The following is a 13,038-nucleotide window of genomic DNA, read 5'->3' on the forward strand; positions in this document are numbered from 1 at the left end:
CGTACCGTTTAAAGCTCAGCGCGTCTTCATTACGCTGCCGGCGACTAAACCACAACAGGAGGCTTATGGTATATATATTGGTGTGACATCCAGGATGATGGCTTGGGGAGATTCTTGGCAGGTACATAACTGTGGCTCAAGTAATTGGGCTGCAGGGGACATTTTTGAGGGACCAAAGCCAGCGCCAGCAGGCAGACAAGCTGGTAATGAGAGGCAGCAAAGGTTGGCGTCTTCACACCCAACGCGATGTCAACTGCTTTTGCTAACACAAACTGTGGTATCGCTGACGTTTTTTTTTTTTTTTTTTTGGTCGTGGTTTGTTTTGTATTTTTCAAACCGCTTTTGCTTTCATGCTCAGCTGCAGAGAAGCTGTCACGGTGCAATTAGGGAGAAAATATAAGAGCGGAAAAACATAAGGGAAAGGAAACATAAAGTGGCTTAATAGGCCATTGGGCCGCCGCAATCTACAGAGAGTTTTTTCGCTGCTAATTGACACAGGCTCCACAAGTGTCAAAAGATATATATATATTTCGGAGATGCAACATGTTTCCGTAAGACGAGCATGGTAGAACGCAAAAGAATGCTTCCCTTGTATTCGAGGTTATTTCAATGTGTCGTTCTTGTATCAGACGTTATACTCAAAAAAAAACTGTTTATTAATACCACTTTTCTTTTTTCTTTTTTTTATCACGTCCATGAGGGTGAAATTACTTGGATGTGAGAAAAAATATTTAGTCGTTAAACTCGCCTTCAGTTGCATAGCCATCCTACTGTTGCACATTATTTGAATAGCTTAATATTTAATTGCAAAATGATAATAATAATGTATTTTTATAAATAGCACTCGGCCAAGTTTCATATAGAACACATATACACATTGGTAGAGGGTCCCTACTTAATCTCTCCATCAGTTTGGGGGTCCGTGGCCTGAAATACATAGAAGACCCCTGCTTTACCGCTTTGTCTTCTCTTCTCCTTATGCTGCTGCTGCCGGGCTCCTCGACGTGTTAGCGTTCCCTCTTGCATTGACACCGGGTTTATTAGAATTTTTAAATTGTCTATTTTTTCCTGAATATAAATCGCCACTTACGCTAGCCCCTGCCATTGTCTGATTATTTACCCTCACCCTCCTCCCACCGTCCCACAACCCTGGAAAGGATTCACCAGGCCAAGTGAAATGAATGAATTTGCCCCATAAGCATGTGCGGCATCAATTTATGTGAAAGAGATTACCATGAATTGCAGCACTGGCTCATGCTCTATGTTTTCTCCAGCTTCCTGCGCAGTAAATTTCAGTTGTTCTGCCTCCAATTTACTTGTGGTTATTTGTGTGGAGTTTGGTGACACGCCACCTAATTAGCCTTGACTGCAGTTGTGGCGAATTCCTGCTTATTTATTCATGGAATAAGGTTAACATAATCCTCATGCTAATGTAATCATTGGGTGTCCATGTGTGCCTCGTGGATGTTCATCCCGGAAGAGAAAAAAAGACGAAGACGGAGCGTCGCTTCACCACAGGAGCGAAATCTGCACTCTCGATGCCCTCTATCATTTGCATTCGTGGACTGAGCAAATCTAAACTAAACCATGAGGTTACACATCTCATGGCTCCCATCACAATTCACAACTGTGTCTTTTTGCATTTCAGCCAGTTCATATCCATAACAAATGTCCCAATAATAACTTGTTAGCAGGAGCTACAGTCACTCATATAGGGTTAAGTGGATTACGCCCCTCAGTTCTCCACAGACCTTCATCATTTAACCATCTTCCACAGGATGGCACCGAGGCGTTTTTTTGGATTTCCGTTCCAAAATGAAATATTCATCCTTCTGTACTGACTTGCAGTAAAAACGAATATTTGGAGGGATGTAAAACTTTTTATTTATCAGTCATACTGAATGTGTCACTGGAAAATGGAATAAAGACCCAAGACCGAATGATAGTAATTTAGTTTTATTGTGATCTTTACTCTGTGAGATAGTTGTACTTTAGCAGATGTGAGATGTAACAATCTACATTTCCTCATCAAATACCTGGATTTTATTTTATTTTTATTTTTTTTGCTTCGACAGCATTTTCTAAACTATCCTATTTACACTATTTATACACCTGCATTTTTCTGCTTCTTATCTTTTCATTTATCCAGGCACCACTCGGCTTCCTCGAGAGGGTGAGGTGCCAGGCGTGGACTACAACTTCATCAGCGTCGGAGACTTCAGGATCTTGGAGGAGAGCGGACTTCTGTTGGAGAGTGGGACCTACGACGGTATAGTTGTCACCACAGTGTTAATATCATGAGGAAGCTGTGTACGTGCACCATTCATCCTGACAGGGCCCTATAATAGAGTTAGTGTAAGCTCAATATTCACAGTCATTATGACTCACAACCCGGCTTAGTGAAATGTGACGAGCGGGACGGAATGTATTGATCAGCGAAACATGATTAAAGACTTGATGAAAATGACAGTCGGAGAGCGAGCAATGTTCCCAGCCTTTGAGAATTACACCTCTATTCAGTACCCTACAGAGAGATGGAGTGTTCACACCTCAAATTTAAATGTAAATGTCAATGCTGCAGAAATCAGCACAAGGGCGTGACCTTTTTTCCGTCAGCACAGATTAAAATAAGCCTTGAATTTGAAACAGAATGGGGTGTTCTTTTAAAGAGCCAGCAGACAGTTACAGGTGTGGTAGGCAAGTGCAGGTTTTATTGTGTTGCAGGCTTTCAAACTGTTGGTTTGGGCGTGTGGACTTTTAATGAACTGGGCAAATTGCATACCTTTTCACTGACAGTAGAAAATGCAGACAATCAAGTAGGAAGATGTCAAAAGACTCAACTCATCACAATTAAACAAAATGCCTTCAGAACTGCCTTAATAGAATAGAATAGAAAATACTTTATTCATCCCCTGGGAGAAATTTGAGAGTCCAGTAGCTTGTATACAAACATACACAGACATCAACATATCACACTAACAAAATGAACAGAATCAATGGTGCAAAAGGAGAAGGAAGACTGGAAACATGTATACGACTGCACAAACATGTTTTAACATGTATAAACATGTAAAACTATGTACAGTTTACCAATGGCGTTGTACACTCTGATGGCTGTAGGGACAAATGACCTCCTGAACCTCTCAGTTCTGCAGCGTAGTGAGAGTCCCCAGTGAATCCAGCTTCCTGGCAATCAGAGACCCAGCCTTCTTAATTAAGCAATATTGGGTAATATATTACCAACAAAATAAAGCGTATAATGAATCGAAACTGAGACCACCAAATAAATCGAAATTTACAAAAACCAATCCATTTTGTAGCGTATTTTTGAGCCATTTAGGGGCCCAAAGTTTGCCAAGAAAATATCCCCCACATCATTACACCACCAGCAGCAGCCTGAACCGTTGATACAAGGCAGGATGGATCTATGCTTTCATGTTGTTTACACCATATTGTGACCCTGCCATCCGAATGTCACAACTGAAATCGAGACTCGTCAGACTAGGCAAGGTTTTTCCAATCTTCTATCGTCCTATTTTGGTCAGCCTGTGTGAACTGTAGTCTCAGTTTCCTGTTCTTAGCTGACAGGAGTGGCACCCGGTGTGGTCTTCTGCTGCTGTAGCCCATCTTCTTCAAGGTAGAGACGAGACCACAGATGGTATTCTGCATTCCTTGGTTGTAACGAGTGGTTATTTGAGTTACTGTTGCCTTTCTATCATCTTCAACCAGTCTGCCTATTCTCCTCTGACATCTCACATCAACAAGGCATTTTCATCCACACAACCGCCGCTCACTGGATATTTCCTCTTTTCCAGACCATTCTCTGTAAACCCTAGAGATGGTTGTGTGTGAAAATCCCAGCAGTTTCTGAAGTACTCAGACCAGCCTGTCTGGCACCAACAACCATACCACATTCAAAGTCATTTAAATCCCCTTTTTTCCCCATTCTGATGCTCGGTTTGAACTTCAGCAAGTTGTCTTGATCACCTCAACATGCTTAAACGCACTGAATTACAGCCACGTGACTGATTAGCTATTTGTGTTAACAAGCAATTGAACAGGTTTACCTAATAAAGTGGCCAGTGAGTGTATATAAAGATCAAAACTTTTTACAGATGGGGGCTGCTGCAGAGGGGATAAAAGTACAGAGAGAATCTGGTTTTACAGCTTTTTTAAGATCCTTTTCTAGGGCCCTGCTAGAGGAACTTTGATGCATGTATTCAATCATTTTTATGTACTCACCAAAACGCATGTTTCAGTGGAACTTGTAAATCTGTAGCAGAGTATTTTTTCTAATGAAAAATGTGCAAAGAATTCAAAGGGCACCGATCAAAACAAAAGCATGGAACAAGCTCCCCTTTACATAAACTTTATATGAATCAATTCTTCATGATACCACAATGTTCTTCTACATTTAAGAATACTTAAACATTCGCCTTGGAAATTGTAGGGCTCACCTGTATTTGAATTTAACACGCGTGTACAGTAGGTGCCTGAATGTGTGCAGCATATTTGCTTCCTGTCACATGCATGAGTCTCTGTCATTATGTCCCCGTCTGTTGTTTGCCACTGTACACCGCAAATTCACACAATAGTGTGTGAGCATGTAATCCACCGTCACGCCTGCTGGTGACCTTATGTAAACAAGTCAACCTGCTGATCCCATCGGCTGGCTGCACAGTCACACATCAGGAGGACACATTTGTGTTTTTACTCCTGAGTCATGCTTTATTCATGGCATACAAAGTGTTGGCTTCCTTCCTGATTTCATACTTTTTTGCATGTTTGCAACACTTAAATGTTTGAGATCGTCAAACAAACTTAAGTATTAGTCAAAAATAACACAAGTAAAGATTTTTAAATTAGTGTTTTTATCATCAAGGGAAAACCTTCATGGCCCTGTGTGAAAAAGTATTTGCACCTTGCAATGAGTCTTTTACAGCGCTGTGGAGGAATTTTGGCCCACTCGTTGTAAATCAGGAGCACTGAAAAGTTTTCGAGCATGAACCGTCTCAGCATCTCAAGTTCAGGACTTGGCCACTGACTAGGCCACTCCAAAGTCTTTATTTAGTTTTTCTTCATCCATTCAGAGGTGGACTTGCGAGTGTGTTCTGGATCATTGTCCTGCTGCAGAACCCGAGTTCGCTTAAGCTTGAGCTCTCGAACAGGTGGTCGGACTTTCTCCTTCAGGATGTTTTCGTAGACAACAGAATTCATGGTTCCATTTACCACAGCAAGTCTTCCAGGTCCTGAAGCAGCAAAGGAGACCCAGACCATCACACTACCGCCGTTAGATTAGATTTTTACTGTTGCTATGATGTTCTTTCTCTGAAATGAGGTGTTACTTTTACTCCAGATGTAGACTACTAGTGTACACACACCATCCAAAAAGTTCAACTTTTGTCTCGTCAGTCAGTCAAAACTGAGACAAACTATTATGATCTATTTGCTCAACAGTGGTTTTGGTCTTTTTTACTCTGCCATGAAGCCATGTTGGCCCTGTCTCTTTCTTATGCTGGAGTCATGAACACTGACCTTAGCTGAGGTAAATGCGGCCCACAGTTCTTTGGATGTTGTTGTGGGTAGGGATGTCACGATTACTCGATTTCACAATTAATCGTGGTATTAAGCGCTACTATTAATTGATCGTAATGTTTCCTGAATACCGTCAGAAAATATTATGCCGGAACCACAGTTAAGGGCAACTCAAACGGAATGAAAACAAAGTCACGCAACACCCTTGCTGTGTTTCCTCTACATTCATTTAGGAGCGGCGGGTCGCCATTCCTAAATCCTTGCCACCGCTCCTTCAAATTTTTGTATTGACGCAAATACACCACTGCCGCATGTTTCCGGCATGTCTCTCGGGTACTTACAACTACTAAGGTAAATAACAGAACTATCTTGCTCAGTATCTACTCTTTGATCTACCGGTTACCACCGGTCACTTTGTAAACTTCCTCAAGTGTCCCGATCCGCTGGACGGCGCTCGGTTTATCAATAAAGAACGAGGTTATTGTGGCCAAGAAATTTAACACCACATGTCCGTTTCTGTTTAAAAATCTCGTCTTTTGAGCGCTGGCGTTCTCGCTACACACTGGTCTGTTGACAATATCACATGATGGTGGTGACCGACGCTGCACGTTAAATTATCCGAATTATTCATCGAGTGGTTTTCTTTTTGCTCAGGTGTATGTGTGTACGAATACAAATATTGGATCATATAATTAGTAATATGATTGTATTTTGGCATCAAAAGAAATAAATAAAGGAAACTTAGAGGTGGTCTTGTGATTTTACATATGAATAGGTTTGTGAAGTCAATCAACACATAAAAATCGTGATTATCATAATATCCGGATAAATTAATCGTACTAAGGAAAACTGTAATCGTGAGCTCTTGGGGCAATTTTGGTCATCTGGCCACTCCTGGGAAGGTTCAGCACTATTCCATGTTTTAGCAATTTGTGGATAACAGGTATTTTACTTGTTAGGGTAGTTACTTGTATTATCATTGTTTAAGTTAAGTTGGTTTGATGATCTGAAACATTTAGGTGTGACATACATGCAAAAACATAAGAAATCAGGAAGGGGGCCAGCACTGTAAATCAGCCTCCCACTTTCCCCCCCGTCTTTTCTTCGCACAGACCCAACTGGTGAACTTTGGCCGAAGAACTATAACTTTCACCGCAGTCCTCCTTCTTTCTTTAAAAAAATAAAAATAATTTATGTTGATCAGTTTACAGCACCTTGAAAAATTCTCATGTCTGCAGCAAATTATATTTTACAAGTAGACACGCACAGGTATTTTCTTTTCTTTAAGGAGTTTACACAACGAGGGATTTTTTCAGCATGACAGACAGCAAAATATCCAAGTACTCTACACAGTACTCTACGCAGTTGCATTCAGAGGTCTTGGAAAGTCAGACGGTCGCCGCATATTTATGTCATGCAGGGATTGGCATTGAGGATTTCTCTCACATTGCACAATGATTATGGCAATAACATGATAATCTCCCGGCTCTATTTAAGCTCATTCTTTCTCACTGCAAATCCAGGCTGCTGTGAAATGGGAGAGGATTTTTGTGATGCTCCGGGGGGGGCACTTCTGGTCACATTAAAATGGACCATCCTCACACCATTCATGCCGTTCCAGTGCAACTGTGTCTTCTGATTCCTCTGAGGTGTTGAATTAAAAGATTCAGAGAGAACAAGTTTGAAGTTTGAGAGCCGATTCCTCCGCATTTATGCTTCTCTATATTGTCGGATGGTGAAATGCATATGTTAACACAAGGCGTGATCTGGATTTGTCAAGGCAGGTTTTTCCAACAGTCTGTGATCTCTGCGATAAGGTGTCACTCTCCCTCCGAAACCCTCACCCTCATAGCACAGTGGCAGCAATGGTGTCAGAAACACACACACACACGTAAAACTGTGCACACCGAATAAGCACACTGTTGCGCATCCGTGCGCTCAGATCAAATCCCGTCCTTCGTCCTGTCAGAAAGATCATCTAAGAACTTGAAGATCAGGTTTTCAGGAGCTGCCAAGTCGCCCACAAGCTGTCCTTCATCTGTGAGCTGAAGCCAGGTGGGATTTATACCTTTACAGAGAGGCTGGCTGTGAGTAGAGAGGGAAAAATGGAAAGCAAACTGAGGAAGAGTGTGTAACAGAGAGGGAGAGAGTTGGTACAGAGGCATGCTGAGCTCCTCAGCTTCCGATGGAAGCCCCCTTTACAGTGGAAGCAGGACTGCCTCGGCTGTGTGCAGATGTGTGGATTAGCTTCTCAAACATGGGAAGGTTTCAGTGTGCTACCCCTGAGAGGGAACGCTCTGATGATGGCTGTGCCCCTCCTCTTTCTCTCGTCTTAAACCCAGTCAGCACTAGCGCAGCACTGGTACCGTGGCAGGGAGCGTTGATCTCTCAGCTGCACCGTGAACTCAAAAGAGTAGCTGGAAGTAATCGGATCGAGGAATGGGATTTAGTCCATTTAGTTTTGCTTGAATTGCACCCTTTTATTTATTTTTTCTTATAAAAGAGGAAAATAAACAAGGTCGCGTGTCTCGTGTTTAGGTCACATGGGTTTCATTCCTTCTGTGAAGATCTCATGAATTACCCTCAGTTTTAGTTTACAATAAGTGAGCTGTGCTCAAGGTACAGAGCTAATGGGATTCTTTGCTAATCATAACGGTCTCACTAATAGTCCCAAATGACCTGCCTGAATGCTCATTACGTTAATGGTTCATGTAGAACCTTTTTTCAGCACTTTGAAGACATTTTATAGCAGACGTTTAATGTATTGTGCACATAATATTAATTCATGATCCAGTCAGTGATCCAGTAATCACTCATTTTCTTCTCATGAAAGGTTGATTAGTCCGGTTCACGTTGGTCTGGAAGGTCCCAGGTTGCCCTTGCAGACCTCTAGGTCAGTGCTTCCCAACCTCATGTCTGTACCCCCCCCCCCCCCAAAGAGGGGCGCTAGAGATCTTGTCTGACCTGAGCTCACCATCAGTTTTGACCTGTTTGACCAGTCACCAGTTTTTAACCAGTGTTGTGTGTGTCTCCCTACATGTACTTTATGCAGGGCTTCAAGTATTCCGGCACCAGTTGTGTGGCGTTCAGTTGCGATTAAATAAAAAAACATGAACGTATACAAAAAAAATCTATTTTGATGCAGGATATTGTCAGGTTCGAGCAGTCAATTGAGTTCGTATACCAATGGAATGAAAGTAAGACAGCTTTCCCTCTCTAAACTAACTAACACTCGCCAATCAGAAGTAGGGTGGGGGTGAGTCTGGGCAAGCATTCAAGCATTCAAGACAACTTGGGGAAGAAAATGAGCTCTGAGTTGTCAAACTCAGAAATTATTGCTTCCAAAAATAAAAAAATAGCTGCTGCACATATTTTAATATTCAGCAAATGGTGAAAATGTACCAAACTTATCTTTCCTCCTCCCAGTTAACCTGTATTGTGAGCGCTATTGTTTCCGAAGTCTGAGTTTTCATTAAAAGCATCATCTAAGCCGGCGTTTCTTAAAGTTTCTTTTTGCTTTTCTTAAAGTAGAAGGGGGCTCCAAGGGAAAAAGGTTGGGAACCACTGCACTAAGGCATCGGTGCCAGCCAGTGGGCCTTTCTGGGGTTCTGGTCTCTGGTCCAGGTTGGGTCGTCTTCCAAGCACAGAACAGAGTAGCCGGACGACGCGTGAACAGTTTTGTGCAAGACTGGAGGAAGTGCTGCTTATTAAATTAAATTTTTTTTTCCTGGCAGATGATCTATTATGTGCTGTTAAGGAATGTTTAATTCTGCCGAAAAAACATCTATTCCAAACCGGTTGTTTGAATGAGCCTGGCTTTTCTAAGAAAGGAAAACAGACCTGGAAATTAAATTGGATTTGAATGAAGTATAGAGTTCATGGTTTGGGTTGTGGTTGAACGGTTATGTTGCTGTGTAACTGGCTGCTCATTATCTTGATAAGATGAAAGAGCGTTCGTGACCTTGCGTAGCTTACATATAGCGCCCTTGACAACAGGAATCTTTTCATTACCAGTGGCTGATTCCGCCACCATGAAATTGCTTGCACACACTTGGTGAGTAGAGGCTCGCTCTTCTTGGCTCATCAACCCTGTGACACGAGGATCACAAGTAACATTGGACAAGCTTCCCTGCTCGTCAGCTTATGAGGCTTCCCTCCATTTATAATGGCAAATGGTGCCACAAATCTTCGCTGACGCGCCGCGTTCGCGCACCTCTCTATCTGCGGCGCGCATTTATCAGGGGCCAAGAGACTTGTTTGTAAGTAATTAATCACAGAGGTAGCGTCTGGCTGATGAATGTCAGCGTGTGGCAGGAGACAGGCAGGGATTAACCAGCAGACCCAATCTCTCCCCCCCGATCGCTGTGCCACCCCTGTTAATGAAGCCATCTTTGACAAATGCGGATGAGTGTCACTTAGTAAACACAGAGTCGCGCGACAAGAGGGGAGGGGCGGCCTTTCATCCAGCCTCCCTCTCCTCCTCAACCTTCCTGCAGCCTTTGAGGAGCACAGTTGCATTAACCCAGTTCGCCGTGTATTGTCATTGACATGCCTAAAGGGAGGAGGAGGAGGAGGCCGGGCTCAAGATGGGCTCACTTATCAGAAAAGCTGTTGCGTTACTGTATCGTGCTGTAAAGCTGCTGGAATGACTGCGATGTTTTTCCTCAGAGCCCTCCGTTCTTTCTGGCATGCACGCCGTTGTCAGCTTCCCCTCTTTGTATCGCGCCGTGAAAAAAAAAAATGTGGCGCCGATTAATGCGGATCTTACAGCACGGCATTCGTGATGTGCGTGCGTGATCGCGCTCAAGTACATCAAAGATCCGTAGTACCGAGGCCCCGTTCACAGCTGGGTCCAAATGAAAAGAAGATCAAGTTTATGGAGGTTAATTAAATTGCTGGAGATCTCTCTGTCCCAGCGGCATTTTTCACATTCTTTAATTAATCTAATTATATATCGGGATTTAGCTGAGTAGGCTCAATCTGATGATGAAGTAAATACGCGACGTTACAAATGGATTACCAAGAAAATGCATTTGATAATTTCGTGTCAACACATCTGACAGCAGCATTTAGCAAACAAATAATCATAATCAATGGGAGGGGTGTAATTTGGTGTGCACATTATTTATAATCCTAATGGAGGCAGAATAATTACTGATTCTACGCTTAAATCGAATTCCGCGCACTGCTCACCATCCATACATAGATGAATCACCCCGTGAGCTAAATGAGCAAATAATTCAACAAAGTTTCGCGGTAACCCACCCAACCCCCACTCTGTCTTTATGGAGCGCCGTTATCTCGCTGAATAATTATCATCCCTAACACAAGGTCTTTCTTCATTAAGAAAAAAAAACCCAAGCTGAGAGATAGATAATTGCTGTATTCAGTGATCAGTGTAATTAGTTGCTGGCAAATTCCAAGTGAAGTGATTTTAATGTTACATGAGTCATGACAGCCCCGTGGTGCAGTTACCGAGGGAAAACAAAGCGGGGGGTTAAGAGACGTGAAAACCAGATCTCTGAAACTTGTAAATAGTCAACCTTGAGTGCTGGTGTGTGCCATTTAGAGAAGTAATTTTTCATTTAAATCGCGTGGATTGGGGTGATGTTGGACAAGGTGGACGGCTGTGTGTCATTCCCTCATGAACAAACACCACACGCCTGCCCTCCCCCTCGGTGTACCGTTCCTATTTAACGATTCCTCCTCTCGTTACTCTGTAAGGTAACTACTATGGAACCCCGAAGCCTCCGGCCGAGCCCAACCTGGTGCAGCCTGACCTGGTGGATCAGGTGCTGTTTGACGAAGACTACGGCGGCGAGGTCCCCAGGAAACGCACCACGTCAGTCAGCAAGATGGACAGGAAGGACAGCGCTGTACCCGAAGAGGAGGACGACGATGAGAGGCCCCCGCTGGTCAACGGCTTGCCAGGTCAGTTAATGTCAAAGCACAGAATGTCACGTTAAATAACAGATTCTGCCATAATCTGCTCGTCCTTTGGCTGTGGAATTGCCAGGTTAGGTAAATGTCATTGTCTGTTTGCCTAGTGCGACATAAAGACTTTATCTCGTTCCCGGTTGTATACAGTTTGAGGGACATGCCGGGTCTTTGAAAGGCATCTATACAAGTGTGCTGAAAGATTTGTGTTCTGCATTCTTCGTCATAATTAGCATTCCCGTAAGCTCTCATTCAATCTTCTGTATTTGTCAGCCATGTTTGAAGTGTTTTGCAGACACTGATCAGTCAGTATTTACACATTCCTTTTTAATTAGAAGCCAGACACCGGGGATTTCTGCAAATTCCTGAAAATCAAAGTTTGTGTGTGAATCAGCTGAGTGTCATAATGACTCAATGTTTCCTGAAGTAGAACTCTACATGACTTTGAAGCTCTTGAATACGTTTGGAAGAAAATACACCAGTAACAATTTGGATCAGTTAATCCAAACTATAAAGCATTTGACAGCTTCTTAAATGTGAGGATATGTTTTTATGTCTTACACCAGAGGTCTTCAAAAGGGGGTCCGTGACCCCTAGGGGGTCCATGAAGGCACTGCACGGGGTGGCCGCAAAATCTTTGACGTTGATTAGACATTTTTTTACACATTTTTTTGATTTTCCCCCACAAATTTAAATGTCTTTATACACACATCAACATGAATTCCCTAATTCAAAATGATAATCATTTATATATACTGTATATATATAGCACTGGGCCGAGACTCCCTGCTTTATCTCTCCATCAGTTTTGGGGTCCTTGCCCTGAAAAACATTGAAGATCCCTGTCTTACCCTCCCTAGCTTAAACTGAAAGTCTTTTTGGATCTGGCATCGTTTGTATCTTAGACTCCACATTAGACATTCAAGCCATTTAAAATGTGACGGCTAAACACATGATGACACCATATACTGTTAGCAGCTAATGTGCCTCAGTGAAGTTCACCTTGAGAAAACCTCATGCATTCTGTAGGATACTGTGTACGTGATCAATCAGGACAACTCCTCTGCTCTCTGAGGAGCAAAATTGTCCTTAATGCTTACAAGGAGAACAGCCCTGCAACAGAAATAGGTTACCTGCTGTGCACCTTTCCTGTCTTTTTTTTTTTTTTTTTTTTTTTTTAGAAAGCGAATTGGGGTTAAGGCTGAACTGAGTCCAGGCTGAAAATATTTTTTTTTTTTTTTTTTTTTTTACAGAATGAAACATTGTTTTGACAGTCAGGGCTCAAACCCTGCTTGCTCAGCTGTGCAAAGGATTCACAGAAACCCAAAGTCTGTTTACCCAACTGCTCTGTCATATTGAAATCAAACACAAAACTGTGCCCACACATCCAGGAGTTCTTTTTATGGAAAGAAACCAGTCACAAATGACTGCTCCGCTTCAGCCCACAGCTGTGGCAGGGAAGTCTCACACCAGCCATAGATGGAGAGAGTTATGGTCGAATGAAAAAAGAGGTTAATGGAAAATGTGAGCTCCAAGTCTCTGAACTCTTCAGTGTAGCTTCCCCCG

General features: G+C 42.7%; 1 protein-coding gene across 2 annotated transcripts in view; it reads left to right on the forward strand.

The window, feature by feature from the left end:
* The window catches only part of LOC125006241 (membrane-associated guanylate kinase, WW and PDZ domain-containing protein 3), a 118,739-nt gene that overhangs the window by 80,419 nt on the left and 25,282 nt on the right, over positions 1-13,038 (forward strand). For both annotated transcript variants that reach the window (XM_047582130.1, XM_047582128.1), the window contains 2 exons: positions 2,150-2,269; positions 11,260-11,466. In XM_047582130.1, the coding sequence (XP_047438086.1) occupies positions 2,150-2,269; positions 11,260-11,466 (327 nt within the window). The remainder of the gene's footprint in view (positions 1-2,149; positions 2,270-11,259; positions 11,467-13,038) is intronic.

Source organism: Mugil cephalus, chromosome 4, assembly GCF_022458985.1.
Source record: "Mugil cephalus isolate CIBA_MC_2020 chromosome 4, CIBA_Mcephalus_1.1, whole genome shotgun sequence".
In the NCBI taxonomy this organism is placed as follows: domain Eukaryota; kingdom Metazoa; phylum Chordata; class Actinopteri; order Mugiliformes; family Mugilidae; genus Mugil; species Mugil cephalus.